Below are 24,113 nucleotides of genomic sequence, written 5' to 3' on the forward strand. Positions count from 1 at the left end.
CCTTACTCACTCAGCTCCGGGAGCCACTGGGCAGAGCCTGAGCTCTCCCTGACCTTTGGGCACTCGGCTAAACCGTGGAAAGCCTGACAGAGAGGCAGCCAGCAGGCAGGGAAAACAGGAAAACAGCCTTCGCGGCAGCCTCTGTCCTTGGATGTTCCCCAGGTTGGGGTGAGAACGGCGCCCATCACCTCTAGAGCTTGCCAGCACCCAGCGGGGGGGGGAGGTGACCAACCTCTTCTAGTCTTTAATCCTCCAAAAGCGAGCAGTGAGGCTCATAGGAAAGGTCGATGCTGGTGGTCACTTCACTGTCCCTCCTGAGCCAGTCCAAACCTGCAGACCAAAACCAGAGTCAGCCCTCATCTGCTCCAGGACCTGCTTTGTGGCTCAGCAGGCGCTGCTAAACTGAGCAGAGATGCCCTGATGGAGACGGGACTGTGGAGAGCCCGAGAGGGGCTGTGCTGCAGGAGGGAGCAGCACGGTGCGAGCCCGGGCTGCTGACAGCTTTCCCGAGGGCATCATCTTCGAAAGCAGCTCCTCCGCAGGGGTGATTCAAGGGGAAAGCTCCGCAGCAGTCATTCTGGGAAGTTTCCATTTGAATTGCTGCAAAGAGCTCTTTTTCCATGATAAACAGATTGCTTCAGTTCCCCAGCAGCTCTGGGCTGGGGGGTTGGGGGGGTGTCACTACCACCCTCTCCCTCCGCTGCCCTTCCTGCACGGGGCCTTGAGTCATCCTCCACCCAAAGGCTTGGCCCCAGAGGATGGGTGTGTGCGTGTGTGTGTGGTGGCATCTGGTGGGATCCAGGCTTGCAGCTGCCCGTGGTGCCCCGAGGAGCCCTCCCACTCCAAAGGGGGAATTCAGCCCTAGAGCAGCCGGTACAGCTTTGAGGTCAAAGGCTTGTTTGAAACCAAGCAGCAGAGAAAACCCCTCCCAGCCGACTCCTGACCAGCGCGCACGCAGCCAGAGCCTCCCCCGAGGCCGCCCAGGCAGGCTCAGCCTTTCCTTGTCTGCAGACCGGGGCTGCAGCGGGGTCAAACGCTTGGACTCCACGAACAACAGAATCCTTGCCTCCCGCCTGCCTTGTGGCCACACCACCCAGGCAGGGATGCCCAAGGAGGTTGCCCAGCGCCTCCCGCTCCCCCTGCCCCCCCGAGAGCAGCGCCTTTCCGAGCGCTGTGTTTTGGCTCTGCTCGCCTGCTTGTGGCAGCCACCGCGGGGGAGAGCAACTCTCAGCTCCTCCTGCAGCCGGCACCCGAAGCAGGTCGGGTGGCTCCTGTCCCGGGAGCTCCAGGGCTACTGTCTGAGTGGTGCAGCTCACCGAGGGAGAGGAATCCCGCTCCCTGCACCTCTTTAATCCTATGGGATAAGGCATGCGAGGAAGGAGGGGGATCTGGATCCCTTCCAGCACTCACTGCCTGCAGCAGCACCAGCAGCGAGCTGGGTGCTTTCAGCAGCCTGCTGCCGGCCACGCAAACAGCTCAGCCAGCCCCAGCGCTCCCCGAGCAGCCAGCAGACATCAGGACCTATGCCCATAGGTCACATCTGGTCTCCAATCACACCCGTTCCGTAGAACTGGAGTCGCTGTCCCTGGAGGTGTTGCAGCCAAGCCTGTCTGGGGCACTGAGGTAGTGGATTAAAGGCTGGCTGGGGCACTTAGTGCCATGGTCTGGTTGGTTGGGCAGGGCTGGGTGCTAGGCTGGGCTGGCTGAGCCTGGAGCTCTCTTCCAACCTGGCTGATTCTGTGCTTCTATGAACTGTAGGAGTGACAAGGTTGGAAGAGACCTCTCAGATCAAGTCCAGCTACTGACCCGGAGCTCACAACCCCACCACTGCCACTAAACCACAGCCTTTGGCACCACCCCATGTGTCTTTTAAACACCTCCAGGGATGGGGACTGCCACCTCCCTGAGCAGCCTGAGCCAGTGCCGGAGAACCTTCTGTGGGAACAGATTTTTCCTAATATCCAACCTGAATCTGCCCTGGCACCGCTTGAGGCCATTTCTTTTTAGCCCTGTCACTTGTTGCACATGAGAAGAGACCAATTCCCACCTACCTCAGACCTCCTTTCAAGGAGTTGTAGAGCCACGAGGTCTCATCTCAGCCTCCCCCCTTCTCCAGACAAAACTCCCTCAGCTGCTCCTCCCAGGGACACCTGCTAACACCTCAGGTAATCATCAGTGACTGCTTCCATCTGGGCTGAAATATTCCCCCCACCCCCACACACCACACAGCACTTGATGGCTGGAGAGAAACTCCCCCAGCAGGTCTCCAAAGCCTGGCTGCAGCAGGAGGAGAGCTCTGGGAAAGGCCCCAAGTGTGGCCATAACCTTATTAATGATTGAGCTTTCCAGAATAGAAATAAGAGTTAAAGCTTCCCTAAGCTGCTCAGCCCCACGCTGGCGTTGGGCACAACCTCAGGCAAAAGTGCAAATGCCAGCTCCATGCACAGCCTGTGAGGAGGAGAAGGAATGTTCCAGGGGCTCTGCATACTCCTCAGCCCTCCCAAGGCAGGCTCTCCCTCCTGGCCTTTTTTCTTTCCTAGCTGACACTGAAAGCAGACCCTCAGCGAGGCTGGCAGGAGAAGTGACCCAAGGGCTGGAGCACCTCTGCTGTGAGGATAGCAACGGGAAGCAAGAACAGACCATGGGGGAAGCCCACAGAGATGGTGTCCAAGCAGCCAGGGATGAGGATGGGAGAGCAAAAGCACAGAGAGAGTTGAACATGGCCAGGGACATAGAGGGGACTTGGGGAGGTTTTCTTCAGGGACAAGAAGGTGTCTGGGGAAGGTCTGGGGCCTCTGCTAAAGGAGAATGGGGACCTGGCCACGATGAATATGGAGAGGCCTGAGGTGCTCAGTGGCTGCTTTGCCTCGGTGTTGTCTGCAAGGGCTCTGCCTGAACCACCCAAGCTCCACAAAACACGGGTGGGGAGTGGCAAAAGGGAGATGTGCAGACTGCAAGAGAGGAGCAGGTTCAGGGCTAGCTAAAGACCCTGAAGCTGCACCAGCCCACGGAGCCCCATGAGGTCCACCCATGGCTCTGGAGGGAACTGGCAGGTGAAGCTGCCAAAGCATGTTCCAAAAGTCCTGGCACTCTGGTGACATCCCTGCTGAGTGGAGAAGGGGCAGCATCAAGTCCAACCAACACACTCAACAGAGGCCAATTAGCAGCTGTCACCTGGCTGGCTGCCACCAGCAGCTATTTGGCCATTTCTCCATGCAGTGCCTGGAGAGGGATAATGGGAAAGGTGTGGAGCTGGGCTGGAGGGGGGAGAGCTGTGCCTGCTGGCTCCGGGGCATGGAGCTGGGCTGGAGGGGGGAGAGCTGTGCCTGCTGGCTCCGGGGCATGGAGCTGGGCTGGAGGGGTGAGAGCTGTGCCTGCTGGCCCCGGGGCGTGGAGCTGGGCTGGAGGGGTGAGAGCTGTGCCTGCTGACCCCGGGGCATGGAGCTGGGCTGGAGGGGTGAGAGCTGTGCCTGCTGGCTCCGGGGCATGGAGCTGGGCTGGAGGGGGGAGAGCTGTGCCTGCTGGCTCCGGGGCATGGAGCTGGGCTGGAGGGGTGAGAGCTGTGCCTGCTGGCTCCGGGGCATGGAGCTGGGCTGGAGGGGTGAGAGCTGTGCCTGCTGGCTCCGGGGCATGGAGCTGGGCTGGAGGGGGGAGAGCTGTGCCTGCTGGCCCCGGGGCATGGAGCTGGGCTGGAGGGGTGAGAGCTGTGCCTGCTGGCTCCGGGGCATGGAGCTGGGCTGGAGGGGTGAGAGCTGTGCCTGCTGGCTCCGGGGCATGGAGCTGGGCTGGAGGGGTGAGAGCTGTGCCTGCTGGCCCCGGGGCATGGAGCTGGGCTGGAGGGGTGAGAGCTGTGTCTGCTGACCCCGGGGCGTGGAGCTGAGCTGGAGGGGGGAGAGCTGTGCCTGCTGGCTCCGGGGCATGGAGCTGGACTGGAGGGGTGAGAGCTGTGCCTGCTGGCCCCGGGGCATGGAGCTGGGCTGGAGGGGTGAGAGCTGTGCCTGCTGGCTCCGGGGCATGGAGCTGGGCTGGAGGGGTGAGAGCTGTGCCTGTTGGCCCCGGGGCGTGGAGCTGGGCTGGAGGGGTGAGAGCTGTGCCTGCTGGCCCTGGGGCATGGAGCTGGGCTGGAGTCAGAGCTGTGCCCGCTGGCCCCGGCAGCACGCCCCAGTCACCGAACAGCAGTATCCTGTGTCACATAGCCAGGGGTCAGCCTCACGGCTGGGCTGGCTTTGGTTACAAGACCTCTGCTCAGCAGAAGTCATTTTGCCTGCAGCCCTGCACTGCCTGCTTTCATCCTGCCTCTTCCCCGGGCATTCCCAACCCTCTCCTTCCACCCCCAGCATCACACCAACTGTCTAAAAAGGATAAAAAAGATTTGCTCGAGACCTGCTGCCTTTTTTTTCCTCTTTTTTTTTGTCTTCTCCACGGCGAAGCAGCTAAAGCAGAAACAGCAATTATCTGGTTCAGTCTGGTGCTGCTGGCCTGGAACATGCCATGACAACGTGTTTCTTGTTTCAAAGCCTCTTTTGTACTAGGACACAGTTCAAGGGATCTTGCAATGCCTGCATTTGTAAACACGCGGCACTTGCAGCTACACGCTTTGCAGATGAAAGGCAGGGCAGAGCAGAAAGGGCACTTCCACCCCTGCCGTGCCCCTGTCACCCCTTCGGAGGAGGAGGCAGAAATGCCTCTCGTTGTGGCTTGCTTGCTTTGCCCCCCCTTCCTGTCTGCAGGGATGGACCTGCTGATGCAGCGGCTCGGGGAGCCCTGGGGCTTGCTTAGCCCTGCACAGTCCTCAAAAGTCAGGGCACGTTCAGAAAAGTGAGAAAAGTGGAGTCCTGGAAAAGAGAGGGAAGGGAGAGGGGGAAAGAAAGGAAAGAAAGGAAAGAAAGGAAAGAAAGGAAAGAAAGGAAAGAAAGGAAAGAAAGGAAAGAAAGGAAAGAAAGGAAAGAAAGGAAAGAAAGGAAAGAAAGGAAGGAAAGGAAGGAAAGGAAGGAAAGGAAGGAAAGGAAGGAAAGGAAGGAAAGGAAGGAAAGGAAGGAAGGAAGGAAGGAAGGAGGGAAAGGAAGAAAGGAAGAAAGGAAAGAAAGGAAAGAAAGGAAGAAAGAAAGAAAGAAAGAAAGAAAGAAAGAAAGAAAGAAAGAAAGAAAGAAAGAAAGAAAGAAAGAAAGAAAGAAAGAAAGAAAGAAAGAAAGAAAGAAAGAGAGGAAGGAAGGAAGGAAGGAAGGAAGGAAGGAAGGAAGGAAGGAAGGAAGGAAGGAAGGAAGGAAGGAAGGAAGGAAGGAAGGAAGGAAGGAAGGAAGGAAGGAAGGAAGGAAGGAAGGAGGGAAAGGAAGAAAGGAAGAAAGGAAGAAAGGAAGAAAGGAAGAAAGAAAGAAAGAAAGAAAGAAAGAAAGAAAGAAAGAAAGAAAGAAAGAAAGAAAGAAAGAAAGAAAGAAAGGAAAGAAAGGAAGGAGGAAAGAAAGAAAAGGAAGGAAGGAAAGAGGAAGGAAAGGGAGGAAGGAAGGAAGGAGGAAGGAAAGAAAGATCACAGCAAAAAAAAAAGCTGTGCGTCACTGCAGCTTATTTTAGGCCCTGGTCCATGCATAATGCAAATAAGCAGCTCCCGGGGTAGATGCCTGCGAAAGGCTTCCAGTCCCAGCCTGGGCTCCAGGAGCTTTCCAAACAGGTGGTGAAAAGCTAAAATTATGTCTGGGTGTCCTCAGCGGGGTGAGGAAAGGCCCTGCCGCGCAGAGGGCTCCCATCCTACCCCCACCAGCCGGCTCCCAGGCGGCCCCCAGGCACTGCACCGATTCCGGAGCCTTTCTCTTGCCCTTTTGAGGCGATCTGCACCAAAGCTCCCTCGGCATCGCCTCCGCAGCTCCGCTTCCGCCCGGGCTGCCTCCTCCGACCTGCCTTTTCCATGCCACTCTGCCGCTACTTTTCCTTCACCGAAATCGAACGAATTCAACCCCGACCCCCTAATAGCAAAAGTGATGCTAATAAATGCCGGTGTCCTCCTTGCCTTCCTCCAAGGAGGCGCTCGGGAAGCCCTATTTATGGGTCGAAACGCTGCCGAAAGAGTTATTGCCATGTTATTCAGCTGCTGTGCCAAGCCTGCTCGGGGATCGGGTTTCTGCTGAAAGGGTGCCAGGCACGTCTTTTTCCAGGAACCAGCAGCCGTATTTAGCCTCCGGCTGCACATGAAAGACTGCAGTCGGAAACGTGACATTGTGTCAACATTTGAGGCAGGTCAGAGCTGGGTGAGACCATGAAAACAAGCGCAGGGAACTCAGCACACCCCGGCGGCGCCGTGCGCCACGGGCTGCCACCGCCTGGCACCGCGCCGGGGCGCAGCCCCCTCCAGCGCCTTCCTCCCCCGCCCGCCTCGCTGCCCCCTCCGCTGCTTGCCAGGCGGTGCAGCTCACCAGCTCCGCCGCGCCGGTGGCATCGCGGTGGAGCATCCCCAGCAGTAGGCAGGGAGATGCTCAGAGTGCGGGCAGCTCTGGGATTGGACACCCCTGGATGTGTTTAAGGGTCGCTTGGATGTGGTGCTCAGGGATGTGGTTTAAGGTGAATCTTGTAGAGTAGGGTTCTAGGTTTGTTTAGCCTGGAGAAGAGGAGGCTCAGGGCAGAGCTCATTGCTGTCTACAGCTACCTGAGGGGAGGCTGTAGCCAGGTGGGGTTGGGCTCTGCTGCCAGGCAACCAGCAACAGAACAAGGGGACACAGCCTCAAGCTGTGCCAGGGCAGGTCTAGGCTGGATGTTGTTAAGAAGTTGTTGTCAGAGAGAGTGATTGGCATTGGAATGGGCTGCCCAGGGAGGTGGTGGAGTGGCTGTGCCTGGAGGTGTTGCAGCCAAGCCTGGCTGGGGCACTTAGTGCCATGGTCTGGTTGGTTGGGCAGGGCTGGGTGCTAGGTTGGGCTGGCTGAGCCTGGAGCTCTCTTCCAACCTGGTTGATTCTGTGCTTCTATGACTTGGTGATCCTGAGGGGCATCGCCAGCCTGGATGTTTCTGTGATTCTGTGTGGGATTCCCCGTGGGTGCAGCCTGGTATGGGGAAGGGTTGGGTATTTCTGCTATGGGTGCTAGACAGGGATGACCAAGGCCCACCAGCCCCTGCCCAGAGAACTCACCTGTCTGGCTGGCACTGAGCCATGGCAGCAGAGAAAATCCCTAGACCATAATTAGTTTTGCTTCCTCCACCAACCTTACCTCTTCCACCTTCCCCTTTTTCTGTTGCTTGTTTTTTCCTTTAACATGCATTTTCCATCGCTGACTGCAGATCTGGAGCTCCTCTGGGTCCTTCCCCACCAGCTGACAAGGTGGGGCAGGAGATGGACAGGGAAGAGGAGAGGGAGGAGTGGAATGCAGCCAGGACCCAGCCCTTAAAGAGGCTTTGAACGCTGCCGCGCCGAGCACCAGCTGCTGTCCCCAAAGTGGGGTTACTCTGAGCCATCTTCAGCAAGATCAATATTTAGCCCTAATTAAAACAAACACAAGAGACACGTCAGGAGGGCTCGATGAGCTTAGAGGTCTTTCCCAGCCCTAATGATTCCATCACTCTAATACCAGCAGCCTTGCAGGCTTCCTTCTAGCTTTACATCATCTAAGATGGCTTTGAGCTGTGGTCCAGCAGCAGCCCCTGGGTACCTGCTTCTGCTCTGGCCTGCTGCTAGAGGTGCTGCAGCCCAGGCCCAGTCGCTATGCTTTGTGATTCACCCCCACTGTGAACGTCTGCAACACCCTTCAGAAGCACCCCAGCCCCATCCACTGCTGGCAAACCAACTCCTCCCACCCATCCCTCACAGCCCACCTTTGGCTTTTGGAGAGGGGTTTGGAGTCCTCTCTACTTGCACACAGGCCAAAACTCAGGTGGTGTTGCTGGAGAGGCAGGCACAAGCCACGGTCAGAAGTCTACAATACTGCACTGAGCCCAGAGGCAGGACTGGAGGCACCAGAGGCTGCTCACCACCACCTGCAGCACTGCTTTCTAAGGCCCAAACCAGCAGAGCAGCCAGGGGAGAGCACGGGAGAAGCAGCAAAGCAGCACGCCAGGGCGTGCAGGGGGGTGGCATGGGTTCATGCCTGGCAGAGTGGTGGCCTTCCCTCCCAGCCCAACATTGCCACCGTGGAGGCAAGCAGGGCTTTCCCAAGGGAGGCCTGCAAAAGCCCATCTTACCTGCAGGTGGTGGGCAAAGCCTGCGGAGATGTGCCCTCCATGGCAAGGGGCTGCCTCCTCCGGGTCGAGTAGGTGGTGGGCAAAGCCTGCAGAGATGTGCCCTCCATGGCAAGGGGCTGCCTCCTCCCCGTCCGGTTCTGGGGGTGGACAAGCCAAAAAGCCAGACCCAGGGGAGCACAGAATGAAATGAGAACAGAAGAGGCAGCCAGGCTCTGCTGGCACCTCTCTTGGCTCAGGGAAGGAGAAAAATCCCTGAAGGTGCCAAGGGAGCTCAAATAACTGTCCCTGGGGACAGGGGTAAGGGAGAGCCTGAGGTGGCTTTGGGCAGGGCTGGCACAGCTCTGCTCACCAGCAGGTGCACGACAGAGCCCTGCTCGAGCATCTAGAAGCACAGGAGGCAAACCCTCACCTTCCACAGGAAAAGAATCGTTTTATTAAGTCCTCTTAAAACAACTACTGAACATCGACTCGAGATAAAAATATGTACAATTATCTCCCACCTTGAAGAAGGCTCCAAAATATAAACACTGTACCTCTCCCAAGAGAAAAAAAATAAACAACCCCAAAAGATTCTTCTCTTCCAAAACAACCACCAAAAAAAAAAATTGTTATTATTAATAATAATAATAAAGACAACCCAGAAACAGGAATACATTCAGAGCTCTCACTTCTTTATGCTCAAGTAGTTATACAAATAATAGACATTTTACCTCTTAATATATATTTATATAATATATATATTTATAACAGGATTTTACAAATAAAGGCAACAACTGTAGAGCAAAAAAAAAACAACCCAAAGGAAAACAAACAACAACAACAAAAAAAAAAAAAACCCAAACAAAACCCCCCCAAAACAAAACCAAAAAGAAACAAACCAACCCCCCCAAATCCCAACCCAAACCCCCAACAGAGAAACGTCCCAACACAACCTGCCATCGAGCATAGTGCATCTCAGGAGCTGGTGCAATGGAAGGGCCACACGAGGAGGTTCTCCTGGACATGAGTTCTCCAAACCAGGAAAGAGAAAGAAATCCAACCCCACACTGCCCTCCTCTTGCTGTGGAGTTGGGGTTTGGCTGAGCCAAAGCCAACCTGGAGGCGATGCTCCCCCGCGGAGAAAGGCCCTCGTGCTTTAAGGGGCCAAGCGTCACCTCCCCAACCCTCTTCCTCCTCTGCTACAGCCACGTGGGCCTGGGGGGGACGAAGGGATTGAAGCCACTCAGCCCCCGCTGGGATGTGACTGGGATGATCCCAGCCCTGCCATTCTCAGGAAGGCACTGGCAAAGGGCACCCTGGGCTGGCCCGGGGGTGCCCCCATCGCTCCCTCGTGTGTGAGGCTCTCCGCTCGCCCTGCCGCGGGCGCTGGGAAAACCATTCTGGATGTGCAGCAAACTGGGCCTGGCTAAACTGTACAGCAGCAGCAGGGAGAGAGGGCGAGAGAGAGGCCTGGAGTCAGGTGCAACAAGCAAAGTGATCCTCAGGATACTTTCTCCCCTCTTAACCCTGCCCAAAGCAGCAGCTCAGGTTACAGGAAGGGGCGCGTGTTAATTTCTTGATTAGCTGTGGGCCAGGAGAAGCTTCCAAGCAGCACCCAGGGGTTAGTTCTTACAAACCAGAGGGATCTGTATCAGCAGAGGTGTGGAGAGGAACCCGGCTCAAGTCTACTCTGCATGACCCAGCAGTGACCGCCGGGGGCACGGCCACCACCAGCAGCGCAGCGCGGCAGGGAATGGGTTCGGCTCGCCCCGCGCTGCCCGAGGAGCCTCTGGGAGGAGTACCACGGCTTGTGGTTCTGCTCACAGAGCCTAAAGCCACCCAGTCTGCCTCCTGCAATAGTTCTCTTTTTCCTCTTTTCACAGCTTTGCAACGTTAAGTCACAGCTGAGGGAGTCAACTGCTGTGCTGCAGATGCAGGGAGGGAAGGAGGGAAAAGCACAAACCCCTTCTTTTGTTGGTGGGGCTTTTTTAATCCTTTTGGAGCCAGTTCTGAATCGTTTGACCTGGCTGCATCCTTCATCCTCCTCCAGGCTGCCTGACAAGTCGGGGAGAAAAAGGGGACTTAGCTTCCTATGTGCAGCGAACCTTATCCCCACACCTCTGTCCAGCCAATTTGGAAAGTGAAAGAAACAAACAACAAAAGAGAACCAAAGCCAAACCCCAAAACAAACCAAAAATCAGCAACGCCCTCCCAAAAAAAAAACCAAAAACAAAGAACCAGGGAAAAAAAGCCAGATGAGAAATCACCACACTGAGCTCAGTCTTTGGTTTCCAAGTTCAAGGGAGGGATCTGCTTCAGGGCCTGAAGAAGAGCTGAGGAGTCGATAGGGGAGTGGGCAGGGACGGGAGAAGGGAGTCTCTGGGGCATCAGCAGAGGTGGGGAGATCTTCTCGGGGCTCATGAAGCCCGAGAGCGCCGCGGCGGAGGCCGGGAGGCTGGGGTACAAGACGGGGACGGAGGCTGGGTACCAGCACTTCTCCAGCATGGGCAGGTAGGCTGTGGCGGACGGCGGGATCAGGTAGAAAGGCAGGCAGAGGGGGGGCTGGTGAGCGTGGGGGCCCAGGAAGCCGCCGGCAGAAGCCATCATGTCGCTGCCGAAAGGGCCCTCGTCCTCCGGAGACTCCAGCCTGCTGCGCTTGGCTGGCGGATCCTCAGTCTCTTGCTTTATGGAGCCGATCCTCTCCTGCACGGCGTACTTGAGCTCCGAGTCCTTTCTGAAGTAGGGCTGCTCGGCCTTGGCGTCGCCCTTCTCCAGCTCGCCGCCGTAGCCGCTGTCCGTGTCCGTGTCGCTGCCGCTCTGCTCCCCGCTGGAGTGAGCGAACGTCCTCTGGATCACGGGCACGCAGTTCTTCCCGTGGCCCTCCGCCGCCTTGCCCAGGGAGACAGCCTTCTCCTTCAGGTCCCCCATTTTGGGGGGCAGGTCCCCGGCCTTGCGGGCCGCCCCGCCCTGCAGCACCTCGGAGGCCATGCGGTGCAGGTGGCTGACCAGCTGCGAGGGCTTCAGGTCCTTGCCGTTCTCGTGCTTCGCCAGGTACTGCAGCATCTCCTTGGCGCACATCTGGAAGCCGGATCGAAACATTTCCTGGCTGGAGTCGAGGCTTCTGGACGACAGGTCACCTGAGGAAACATTAACAGGCAGAAATTAAACATTAACGAGGTGCTAAATGGTTCCGCTACCGGCGCCCGGGGCCCGACGGAGGCACAGAGCGCAGCTCCGCCCGGCTGAACTCGGTGGTCCACCCGAACCCGGCAGGCCACAGCATGCCCAGTTGGACGAGGCCCCTGAGGGCCATCTGATCCAACCCTGCTAGGTGAGAGTGGAGCTGCAATGAGCTGCCCCCGGCCCCCCGTCAGGATGAGCGCTCAAACTGACCAGCAGAGAGGAATCCACTGCTGCCCTGGGGAGGTGTTCCCCACGCTGCTGCATGAGCCCAGCTCAGCATCCCCCTGCCTGCTTTAATGACCTTTCTCTTTCAGTCCTGTCTTTGCTGCATGGGCTCCAACAGGTGCTGAAGCAGGGAGCAAAGGGGTGAGTCAGGCTGGTGCCTTCTCTGGGAACCACCCCGGGGAAGGCTGGGCGCACCTCGCCCTTCAACCTCCAGGCAGAGCTCCCGGAGCACGTCTGCCCGCCAGCAGCTCTGCCAGCCCCGGGTGGTTTCTGCTTTAGCTTCAAGCTCTCTTGCACTCCCTGTGGCTGTCAGAGCAGTGGAAACCTCCTCAGAAAAAAAAAAAACCCAACACTCTAAATTTTACTTTATCAGCTTCACGTGAGTGCCACATGTGAAGGGAGGAGGAGGAGGAGGAGGAGGAAGTGCATCTGAAGCGTGAGGAGCTGCCACACCGGGTGCCCTCTTTGCCTTGCAGAACACACACTGCCTGCTTTAGAAAGAGACCTAACCAAGGTGTGCAGCAGAAGCAGATCCGGAGCTCTTTTCAGACCAGAAAAGAAGAAGAAAACCCCAAACAAACACAAAAACCCAAACCCAAGCAAACCGATCCTAAAGCTGCTGACAGGTTTGAATGAGCTTTCGGGAGCACCCCCAGAAGCAAACCCGCTTACGAATCCCGCTGGGCTGCACAGGCGCTGCACAAGGCTTTGCCGGCAGCGGGCAGCCGGCGGCGGCGGCGGGCAGGAACTGCTGCCTCCTCCCTCCCGGGGTGTCACACCCGCGTCTGCCGGCTGCCGGGGAGGGTCCCCCCGCGCACGCCACTGCCCACGCACCGCCGGCCGGGCACTCACCTGCCTGCAGCCCGCTCTGCAGCGCCAGGATCTTCTGCTGCTGCTGCTCGATCAGGTTGGTCAGGGCCTTCACGTGCTTCAAGGTGAGCTCCAGGACCACGGCTTTCTCCAGGTGACCTAAAGTCTGAAAGCCAAGGGGACAGGTTGGCGTCTGCTGCGTAGCAGCTTGGCAGGGCTGCCAATGGTTTTTCTGGGTGACAGCAGAAGGAACGATGTGGTTTGGAGAGAGGCTGAAAGGCAGAGCCTTGATCCTGACCAGCACCGGACCATAAATGTCAATATCCCATAAAAAAGAGTGAAAAAGCAGCTTCTGCCAGGAGCTCCTCTGGGTATTTGCAGAGCAGCCACACAGCTCACACAGTGTTTTATTTATCTCTGCTGCTGCCATCGTGACCTTAGCCCAGGGCAATCCAGATCGGGAGGGGGGCGTCCCCCCTCAGCGGGTGATGGGGGAAGGCAAGGAGGAACCCAGCAGCTCAGCAAGCCACTGGAGGACTCTCACTCCTGGGAAAGTTTGGGATGCCCTTACGGTGGATGCAGCCACCATGGGGCATGGGATGCAAGGGTGAAGGGAAATGAAAAGGCAGAAAACACCCCCCCATACACACACACCTCCCCCCAAAATAATCACAAAGCCTCACATTCCTGCTGAAATGGCAGGGACAGAGTCCTGTGACTCTGCAAAGCCCCAGCCACGGAGGCACCGTGGCTGCTTGTGCCCAACGGTGCCAGCTCCATCCCCACCGGGATCCCCGGCGCCGCGCAACCCACCCCTGCCAAAAAAAAATCAACCTACCGTCAGCTTGAGGTGCTCGGGCAGCAGGTCCTTCAGCTGGGCGATGCACTCGTTGATCCGGTCTCGCCTCTTCTTCTCTATCAGCCTGTGGGGCAACTTGTAGGTCTCCTGCAAAGCCAGCGGCAGCGGTCAGCGCTCCGCGGCCAGCGCTGTCCCTGGGTCCCCCAATCTCCCCGCGTCCGAGTCTCCCCGTGTCCACACTTCCAATCTCCGCGTCCCCCGCTATCCGTCTCCGCTTCCTCCCCATCTCTGTACTCCCTCTCCTCAGCCCCGGGGATTCGTTCCCCCCATTCCCAGCACCTCCACCGCGGACCTGCTCCCCCATCCCAGCCCCAGACGCTGGGAGCACCTCCACCGGGAAAACTTTCCATTCCCAGAGAGGGCAGCCTCGCACTACTCCCCCCCCGCCCCGACTTCTCTCCATCCCCCCCATCAATTTACCTTATTATCGTCGCTCCTCTTTAAGCCCCTCCTGGGCTTGTACACTTGGTACATGTGCGCGAAGTCCAGCCTGCACGGGCGACACCAAAGTACCCAATTACTCCTTGTCCCCCGGGGGTCGCAGAGGGAGGACACTCCTCCTTTTCCCCCTCCACACTGCCCACCTCCCGATGCCCGCTGCCGTCTCTCCCCGCCGCTTACCCCGGCACATCGCCGCTCTCCAGGGCCGGCAGCTTGCCCAGGCAGCCGGGCGGGGGCTGCGCGCTGGGGATCCGCTCCATGGCGGTGGGGCTGAAGGGGGGCGGGAGGGGGGAGGGGGGGAGGAGGTCTGCAGAACGCTGAAAGAAGCCGAAACGGGGAGCCCGGTGCCGGTCGGGTGCTCGGCGGCGGTCGGCGGGGCTGGGTTTTTAGTTCCCGGCTGGGCTGGCTCAAGGTGGGCTGCTCATTCCGCGTCCGCGCCGGGCGGGCTGAGGAGCGGCGGGCGGCGGCGGGCCGGGTTAAATGCGGGCGAGTGGGTGGACGGGAGCGACGTGCGCTACCCTGTGACTGCCGGCACGTCTGGCGGCCGCCGGGGCGGGACGGGACGGGCCCCCCCTTCCCCTTCTCCTCCTCCTGCCGCTGCCGCCCGCCCTCCCGGCCCCGCCATCACATGAGCCTCACGTGTCGCCAGCGCCGCCGCCGCCGCGCAACGTGCCCGGGGAGGCAGAGGCGGAGCCGGCCCCGGGCGCCCCGGCAGGGGCTGGGCTCGGCGGGGCTGTCCCCGCTGCGGCGTGGCCGGGGGGAGGTGGGGTGACTGCGCGGCTGGGCTGGGATCGGCGGCCATCGCCCGGCAGCGCAGGGAACGGGACGGGGGTGTCTTCTGTGCGTGTGTCCCGGTGGGATTTGGGCTCCCTCGGTGCCGAAGGGAATCGGGGGTGCGTGGCGTGTGTGTCGTCCTGCGTGCGTGTCCCAATGGGACACGGGACAGAACTGGGGCCGACAGGGCAGCCCCGGTAGCAGGGATGGGGTTGGAGGGTGTCCACCTGCATGGCCATCTCGGGCTGGGCTCGTGGGGGGTGCTGCCCCCAGCACATGTGCCCCAGCAGGATCCTCTTGCCCCCTGCCTCTTCCCCCCATGTGGCATGGTCCTGGTGTCCCCAGGGAAGGGGACACAGTATTAGGCACACTAGGGGAATCATTAGGGGAGTATTTCCAGCTGGAAGGATCCATAAGACTGATGGGAGCCCAATGCCTTGCTCCTGGCAGGACTGTCTAACACCAACCCATATGGCTAAGAGCATCCTCCAGACGCTCCTTCAGCTCTGCCAGGCTCGGTGCCGCAGCCACTGCCATGGGGAGCTTGTGCCAGCAACCTCCTCAGTGAAGAAGTGGTGCAGCTCCAGCCTTAGAATGGTGCCCTGGGTGCCAAAAGGCTTTTACCAGCACAGCTGGGCTGGTGGAGGCTCTGTGTGCTGCCCATCTCCTTACCCAGTGAGCCTGCCAGGGCAGGGTTAGATTGGAGATGAGGAAAAATTTGTTTGCTCTGGTCAGGGATTGGCACAGGCTGCCCAGGGAGGTGGTGGAGTCCCCATCCTTGGAGGTGTTCAAGAAGGGTGTGGCCATGGCACTTGGGGACATGGTTTGGTGGTTGTGCTGGTCTTGGATTGACAGTTGGACTGGGTGATCTTGGGGGGCTTTTCCAACCCAAACAGTGCTACGATTGCATGGACTGAAAACCAACGGAGCCATACACACAGACTCCAATTAAATCTGCAGATCCAGGGCTTTGGAAAGGGGGGGGGGGGGGGGGGCGGAATAAGGGAGAGTCACCAAAACCTGTCTGTAGTTGAATGCTGAGAGGCTGAGGAAGCTTCATGCATCGCAGAGCATCTGCAGCCCTTGGGTGCCAGCTGTTGCCCAATGCTGAGCGTGATTAGAGCTGCGTGTACCTGCCAAAGCAAACCTCCTCTGCTGCAGGAAAGGCTCTGGTCATTCTCCCTGCTGAATGCTCAACAAGTGGAGGCAAGCTCAGCAGATAAAGAGCAGGGCTGAGATAAGGGAGCAGCAGAGCTGCGGCATGGAGCCTCTGCTCTCACCACTCACAGTCCTGGGCTGCTCCACCTCAGGAGGAATCTGAGGGCAGGGGGCGAGAAAGCAAAGAGGATCTCCACGGGTGGAGTTACCAGGAGAAGCCCTCCAGGAAGCCAGAGGTCCATAGAGCTCTGCTAGGTGTAAATGGAAGGTCAATAAAACCCCCCAAAACCTCTTCACGAGGTGCCAGCTGCATGCACGGAGCAAGCAGCAGCTCTGCAGGTGCTGCTCTGAGCTCTGTTGCCCTGACATGAAGTTCCCCAAAAGCAGATGTGCCACTCTTAGCCCACTCAACACAGTCTGGGCCAGCAAACGAGGCCTCCAAGGACTCCTGTCATAGAATCACAGGAAGCTCTAGGTTGGAATGGACCTTTGAAGATAACATTGAGTCCAACTATGATGTTGCAGGCCCAGCCCAGCACCAAGGGGAGGGCTGAAAATGGGGTGCGAGTGTAGGGCAGGATCACAGCTCTGGGCCATGGATTCAGAATGGTAGGGGTCAGAAGGGGCTTCTCAAAGCTGAGCCTTTGTTCAGGCACTGGACAAATCACCCCCCCTCAAAAACAAACAAAAAAGAAAAGATGTGAAGTGTTTGTCCCTTCTTGCAGGTCAGGAGAAAGCAACCAGCACAAGTGACAGGCTGTGGATGATGTGGGTCATCCTCTCTCTACCCGGGAGACCCAGGGCTGCTCTCTTCCAGACAAAGGGTGAGAAGATAAACCCTGTCCAGCTTTCAGTGCCCCACCACTGCTGCTCTGCCCAAGGCTCCAGAAACGATCTGTGCTTGCTGTGGCTGATGGCTAATAAAAAACGAGGTTTGGGGGCAACCTGCTCTGTGCTTGAAGCTCAGGGGTGTACGTGGCCACCTTCATGCCCAACAGCTGCCTGCCTGCTGCGTGCTCTGTCGGAGACTGGGTACATTCCTGCCGTGGGTGGTGAGCTCCACAGCAGGGGCAGAGGTAATCCCCAATTATTTAGCCTTTTTACTCTTCTCCTGCTTGCCAAACAATTCTCCATATCTGGCTTTACTCATGACCTTAAGAGATGTTGCCAAGGATTTAGGAGTCCCCCCCTAAAAAGAGGATCTGAGTGAAGTTGTGACATTCCTGGGCATGGAGCGAGATTGCTGGAGAGTTGAGTTACGTTTTCCTGCAGATCGGTTTTCAGGAGCTGGGGCTGATGCAATCACCAATTTGCCTTCTCCAGGTTGTTTGCTGCATTATTTCTACGGGGAGGGCTCCTTCAGGACCTAAAGGCAGGAGCCAGAAGCGTTCCAAAAGGCTTTGTTTGGTCGGGCAGCAGCAGATCTGCTCTGGAAGGGCTGAGAGGCACAGGGCAGCAGCAGCTCCTCTCCGAGGGGGGTTGCAGTTGTTCACAGGCATGCTCCAAGCTCGGGAGATGTGCTGAAGGTGGGATGATCTCCAGGATCTGCACCTTCCCTAGGACTTGTCTCAACCACAGCAATTTGGGAGGGAAATACTCCAAAAATCCCCTGCCCCAACTGTCTGCTGGCAGCCTCCGTGGGCAGCGCTGGGAGCTAACAGCTGGGCTGTGGACTGGAGCTCACGATAAGGTTACTGAGGGTGGTTTGGGTTTAAAATGTCTCTTACTTAATATATCCATGAAGGCCAAGCATGTGCCTGTGGCCTGTCACCAACCCCCTGACTCTCCCTCTTGCTCATTTCCAGCACTCCCGGGTCAGGTTACTGGCACCGGAGGTGAAAGAACAGCCACGGCTTGGCCCTGCCTGGGTGCTGAGGTTGCACCGTGCTGGAGGTGCTGCACAGCCATGGTTGGGCCTCAGCAGCTGGTGGACAGCCTTGAGGCCTCTGCAATTAAATCTCTAGCCATAATTAACTAGTAGCCATTACTTTTGAGAAGGGAAAATGCCCATGGGAGCCTAACTGTGCCTGGGAGAGCAGGGTGTGCTCACCTTCAGTGGGCACGGTGCCCTTCTTCCTAGACGTGCAGCTGGGCTGCCCCCACCTTGAACTGTTCCAGGGCAGGTTGGATGAAGCCCTGAGCAAGCTGGGCTGGTGGGAGGTGTCTCTGCCCATGGCAGGGGGTTGGCACTGGGTGATCTCGAAGGTCCCTTCCAACCCAAAGCATTCTGTGATCACCAGTGGTGGCAATGGTCTGCAGAGGGATGTGACAGTGCTCCAAGGGCAGCTGGGTGCTGTCAGCTACATGGGGTGGTACCTCCAGCTAACATCCACCACCTCACCACACAGCCCGAGCTCTGCAGCACCTCGCTCACTGTAGGATGTGTTTGGCCAGGAACACTCAGGCTGAGTAGCCTAAGTCTTTTCCAACCTAAATCATTCTTTGGTTCTATGTTATTCAGCCTGGAGAAGAGAAGGCTCCAAGGAGACCTTCTGGTGCCCTTGTAGAACTTAAAGAGAGCTATAAGAAAGCTGGGGACAGCCTTTTGTGCAGGGGCTGTTGTGACAGGATAAGGGGTGGTGGTTTGAACTAAAAGAAGCAGATTCAGGCTGGAGAGAAGGGAGAAACGTTTGACACTGAGGGTGGTGAGACCCTGGCTCAGATTGCTTGGAGAGGCAGGAGATGCCCCGTGCTTGGCACCATTCTGGGTCAGGTTGGTTGGGGCTGTGAGCTCTAGTTGGGGATGTCCCTGCAGACTGCAGTGGAGTTGGGCTGGGTGCCCTTTACAGGTTCTCCACTCACCCAAACCACTCTCTGAGTCCATGATTTAACACTGCTGCTCAATAAGGTTAGCTTGGGCTGCCATGGAGGACTCGCTTGGATGAAGCCCTGAGAGAAGCCAGGCAGGGCTCCCTGTGATCCTGGGCGAGCACAGGGCCCTGCCCGGGGTGCTGCCCTGCCCGGGGTGCTGCCCTGCCCGGGGTGCTGCCCTGCGTGGCTGCGGGCACGTGAGAGCTGCGGGGATGACGCTGGCACCGCTGGGCGAAACTCAGCCCCGGGACTATTCAGATGCAAGCTGTTCCCTGCTCTGAGCTGAGATCTTTGCCAGCAGCCAGCAGTGGGAGGAAGTCTGGAGGTGGAAACTCATTTGGAAGTGGCAAAATTTGTGGACTTTACCATTGGTAATAAGAGGCTGTGGCCCAGCTTTGATAGTGGGTTCCTGAACCCCGCCGGCTGCCAGCCTGCCCGGCGAGCCCCACGCAGCTCACGCTGCTTAACCAGTTCCCTGCTGGCTGCTTGCACCACCTCGTGAGAAAGGACTCGAGGTGTGCCCAGCCCGTGGGGCTGCAGCCTCCCCTGGCTCACCCTGCAGAGCCTTGGACCTCTGCTCATGGCGTAAGAGCTGTCTCAAAGGTCGTGTCCCTGCTGCCAAGCCTGGGCTCTGTGGCCTCTCCAGAGCTCAGGTGAGGTTGGGGATGGGGAGGGGTCGCCTGCCTGGTTTTACGGATCGACAGATGGCATCAGGTTGGAAGGGCATCCTTGTCTTGTCCAACCTCCCTGCAGTCAGCAGGGGCACCTCTAACTAGAGCAGGCTGCCCAGGGCCACATGGAGCCTGATCTTGAGTGTCTGCAGGGATGTGGCCTCAACCACCTCCCTGGGCAGCCTGTGCCAGTGTCTCACTGCCCTCGCTGTGCAGAACTGCTGATGTCCAACCTAACTCTGCCCTGCTCCAGTCTCAAGCCATTTGCCTTCACCCTGTTGCTCCAAGCAGTTCTGAGCAGTCATCTGGAGACATCTGTCAGCCCATCCTGTTGAGGAGCAGGAGCTGCTTCTCCTCCCAAGCGACAGAGTTGTCTGGTGGATGCACGCACAATGGTATCTGATCACATTCCTCCTCCTGCCTCACATCAAACAGTGAGTCAGCGGTGAAGCCTCATCGGATGTCTCTCTGCTTGGGCTTCCAGCTCTGAAGAGCAGGAGGGCTGGTGCCATGTGAGTATGCAAAGCACAGAAAGTAGGTGCCTTTAGATCTAGCACGGGCTGAGAAAACACCAGGGCTTGCCACAACAGCAGCAGTGATTCCTCACTGCCATCCTCGCAGCCCAGCAGGAACCCAAACCGCTCCTAGGGGCTCCTCACCCTGGGAGATGTTTCCTGCAACAGCTGCAGACCCAAATGACATCCACAGACATACTGACATCAAAAGTGCTCTGAACTTGCTCACTGGAAAGAAAACCATTAGACACCCCCTAAAATAATGATGAAATAAAGGCAGGCCTGGCAGAAGCAGAGATCAGGAGTCCATGTCAGGGCCTGGATGAGCTGAGCCTTAACCTGTGAACCTTGAGCTCACTGCACAAGGTCTGTGTGAGCTGCGTGCTGGCAGCGTGGAAGGCACCTGCTGATCAGTTCAGGGGGTTCACTGGCAGCAGAGCAAAGGCTGCTTGTCAGGGCTGGTGGCAGAGGTGGCAAGCACAGCAGCTCAGCGTGGGAAGCTGGCCGGGGCAAAACCTGGCAGGCGGTTTCAGCTGTGCCGAGAAGAACCCAGCTGAACTCCTGCAGGCACACCACCAGCTCCTGTGGCTGGAGATAAGGGAGGGCAAGGCTGCGTGCTGTGGGTGGGCTTGCTTAGCCCAGCCTGGCCTTGGGAGGTCTCTGTGATCCTATGGGATCAAGCCCTGCTTGTGAGGGAGCAGGAGGTCCCCATGACTGGCTGAGGGCTGCACTGGTCCTGGTTAACCAGGGCTGCTTAAGGTCTGCTGACTGTCCAGAGAAGGGCAACAAAGCAGGGGAAGGGTCTGGAGAACAGAGCTGAGGAGGAGCAGCTGAAGGACCTGGGAGTGTTTAGTCTGGAGAAGGGGAGGCTGAGGGGAGACCTCATTGCTCTCTACAGCTCCCTGGAAGGAGGCTGGAACCAGGTGGGAATCAGTCTCTTCTCCTGGGTAGCAAGCGACAGGACAAGAGGGAACAGCTTGAAGTTCTGCCAGGGGAGGTTTAGATTGGACATGAGGAATGATTTTCCTCCCCAGAAGGGTTGTCAAGGCCGGGAACAGGCTACCCAGGGCAGTGGTGGAGTCCCCTGCCCTGGAAGAGTTTCAGAGCCGTGGAGATGTGATGCTGAGGGACATGGTTTAGTGGTGACCTGGCAGTGCTGGGCTAAGGGCTGGACCTGACCTTGGATGTCTTTTCCAATCTTAGTCATTCTACTCTCTGACTCTATGAGGCCAGGAGAGAAAGGGAAGTTCTTGGCACTGCAGCTCTCCAGGGGTTAAAGAACATTGGAGCCCTTTTAATAAAGGGGACCCAGAGAACAGGCAGGAGGCAGGGAAAATGCAGGTGCAGAGGCTCCTTCACAACAGGCCAGACAAACCAGGCACATGAGACTGCTTCCGAGGCGTGCAGACTCAGAAACCACTTGGCCCTGAATCTCATTAAGCTCTGGGGCAGTCTGGAGCAGCCGTGGGAGAATGCAACCAGTCATTTTCTAAAGAAGAAGCCAAACCTCTGAATCCAGATCCACCTCCTCCCAAACTCCTGCTCTGATCCCATGTGCATCATGAGCCAGATGTGGCTGAGGCACTGATGCTGCTGCTGCGAATTCAGCTGAAATAAGCACAAAGGGGAATTACATGGAACAGGAAATATTCGTGGAGGGTTGGTGTCTAATCAAGATGACACACACAGGGCTGCAGATTGGCTTCCTCTGGGGTGCAGCAGAACCAACCTGCAGAGTCCCAGCATGGTGAGGGTTGGAAGGGACCTCTGGAGCTCAGCCAGTCCAATCCCCATTCTAAAAGCAGGGCACCCCCAGCAGCTTGCCCAGCAGCACAGTGCCCAGCTGGCCTTGGCAGCTCTCCACACGAGGAGACTTCACAACCTCTCTGGGCAGCCTGCTCCAGGACTCCAGCACCCTCACACCAAACATCTTTCTCCTCTTCAGGTTCTCCTGGGTTTCAGTTTGTGCCCAGAACTGGAACCAGCACTCCAGATGTGGCCTTCCTAGGGCAGAGTAGAGGGGGAGGAGAACCTCCCTTGACCTGCTGGCTACACTCTGCTTCATGCACCTCAGGAGACCATCTGCATTCTTGGCCATGAGTAGCTTCCAGTGAGCCCAACCCCTGGTGCAGTGAGTACCTAGGAGCTGCGAGCATTTCTCCTCATGCTCGCATGGAACCTCCTGGGTTCCAGTTTGTGCCCACTGCCCCTTGTCCTGTGCCTGGGCATCACTAAGCAGAGCCCAGTCCCAGCCTCTTGCCCCCCACAGCTCCCTTCTGTCTTGCTGAGCATTGCTCAGCTCCCCTCTGGGGCTGCTCTTCTGCAGGCTCTCAGCCCCAGGGCTCTCAGTCTTTGCTCCTCACAGAGCTGCTCCAGGCCCCTCAGCAGCTTTGTAGCCTCCCCTGGACTCTCTCCAATGGTTCTCTGTCTCTCTTGAACTGGGGAGCCCAGAACTGGACCCAGTACTCTAGATGTGGCCTCACTTGATCATATTAGACCCCTGCTAGCATGCTGCAGTTGGACCCCTCACCTCACCAGCACCCTGGAGGAGAACATGCCTGTGTTGACACAGAAAACACAGCCCACCAGGACAGAGAAGGAGGCAAAGTGCACCCAAGGCATCCCTGCGAGTTGGCAGGAATGCCTCTCCTGGTGCCCTTCCCTCTGTATCAGAAGTGATCTGGCTGAGAAGTCCCGGAGCAAACCACAGCTGAGGGTGTTGCTGTGTTCCCCACATACTTTCTCTAATGAGGTTTTTAAATAGCTGTGCCCCGCCTACACCGGCAGCCCCAGCACTTTCATCTCCAGCTGAACGGGAACCCAGGTGGGACTGCTGTCTGCTGGGGAGGATCATTTCCATAGTGCAGCCCTGGCAGGGCAGAGATGCCTGCTGAGCCTGGTGCAAATGTTAGCCACGTGCAGAGGTGCCCGAGAGGCAGAGAGCACTCCAGCAGCTTGGGCCTTTGCAGGAGAGGAGCCATGTCTGGCTTCCACCTTCCTCCTGGAGAGACCTGCACAGCAGCCAGCAGGTGCCTGCTGTAGACAAGAGCTGTGCCAGCAGGACTCCACTTACTACAACCTGCACCTCCAGCACATGGAGTAACCATGCACTTGTGATTCTCAGGTGGCAAAGGTCACCTCTCTCCTAGGTGGTTTTGGGTGGGTGTGGAAGAATCACAGACTAACAGAATGCTAGGGGTGGAAAGGGACCTCCAGAGGTCACCCAGTCCAAGCCTCCTGCCAAGGCAGAATCCTTCCACCTAAATGTGTCCCACAGAACCCCAGACAGCTGGAGCTGTCTGTGCTGACTGCAGTGGGACTGGACAAGGTGATCTTCGAGGGTCCCTCCCAACCTGACAAAATCTGTGAAGGATGAAGGTTGGAAGAGCCCTCTAAGGCCACTGAGTCCAACCTTCTACCAGCACTTCCACTGCACCACGTCCCCAGGCGCAACATCTGCTTGCTTTTTGAACCCTTCCAGGGAAGGTGACTCCACCAGCTCCCTGGGCAGCTGTGCCAGTGTCCCACTTCTCCTCTCCTCCCTGGCTGCTGGTGGAGCAGCAGTGATGTGCAGCCTCGGAGGAGAGCACTCACCCAGCCCTGCAACCACTGAAGGGGAGTCCAAGCCTTGCTCTGCACCTCCGCGGGTTCATCCTGCGCGGGGATGGCCATGCCCAGCGGCGAGGGTGGGGCAGGAGAGGTCAGCTGGTGCTCTGAGGGGAAAAAGAGGGATTTCATCACCAAATATCCCCACTGGGCTACATCCCAAGAGCCCAGGCAAACACAAACGGCCACACAAGCTCCTTCCAACTGTCCCTTCTGGTTTGCTATAAACTGCACGTCCTGCTGGGTCGAGGGTTGGGCTGGAGCATCTTTGAGGTCTCTCCCAACCAGATCGAGTCTGTGAGTGTGATTCAGCGTAAGGAAAACAAAGCTGTGAACATCCACAGCTGCTGCCCAGATGTGGCTGCCCAGAGCCCGTGTGAAGGTCTGAGGGGAACACCTCCCGCCCGCCCCGCACGTAACGCCGGGGGAGAGGACAGAGCTCTGCTCTTAGCAAGCTTGACCGAGCAGCCGTGAAGCCTCCTTTGATCTGCAGATAGAGAAATGATCTCTTGGTTTCAGCTGCTGCAAATGAAGAACCATCTGCTGAGGAACAGCCACGGACCCACGTTTTATTGGGGCCAGATGGTGGCCAGGCCTTCGACGTCTGAATTCAATTAGCTGCCTGTGCCTGCGTCAGTAACTCTGGATCCACCCAGTCATGTTTTTGGAGCAAATATTATAATATTCCCATGGATCCTCCAGACAGTGGGAGGTGTTTCCTTCACTGTGAAGGTTTTGGGAAGTGATGACTTTGTCTCATTTCCATCTTACCCTACTCTGCATTTTTAGTGCTTCGCTTCTCCAGGCTTGGAGCGTTCCCCAGGATCTCGGAGCCAGCTGCGGTGCTGAGTAAAGACATCCCCAGCTCCAGTGCGCCTGTCGGGGCTCATGGCTTGCCTTTTCCCAGCACTTTCATCCCCCATC

General features: G+C 57.7%; 1 protein-coding gene across 1 annotated transcript; it reads right to left on the minus strand.

Annotated features, from left to right (window-relative positions):
• Positions 1-10,039: 10,039 nt before the first annotated feature.
• Positions 10,040-14,237, minus strand: BHLHE40 (basic helix-loop-helix family member e40). Its single transcript, XM_064156148.1, has 5 exons — positions 13,835-14,237; positions 13,634-13,703; positions 13,193-13,300; positions 12,397-12,520; positions 10,040-11,273 (listed from the first exon to the last, which is right to left on the minus strand). The coding sequence occupies exons 1-5, from the start codon at positions 13,912-13,914 to the stop codon at positions 10,414-10,416; spliced, it is 1,242 nt and encodes a 413-aa protein (XP_064012218.1). The 5' UTR covers positions 13,915-14,237; the 3' UTR covers positions 10,040-10,413.
• Positions 14,238-24,113: the final 9,876 nt, after the last annotated feature.

The sequence above is a fragment of the Pogoniulus pusillus genome, chromosome 16 (assembly GCF_015220805.1).
Source record: "Pogoniulus pusillus isolate bPogPus1 chromosome 16, bPogPus1.pri, whole genome shotgun sequence".
Lineage (NCBI taxonomy): Eukaryota > Metazoa > Chordata > Aves > Piciformes > Lybiidae > Pogoniulus > Pogoniulus pusillus.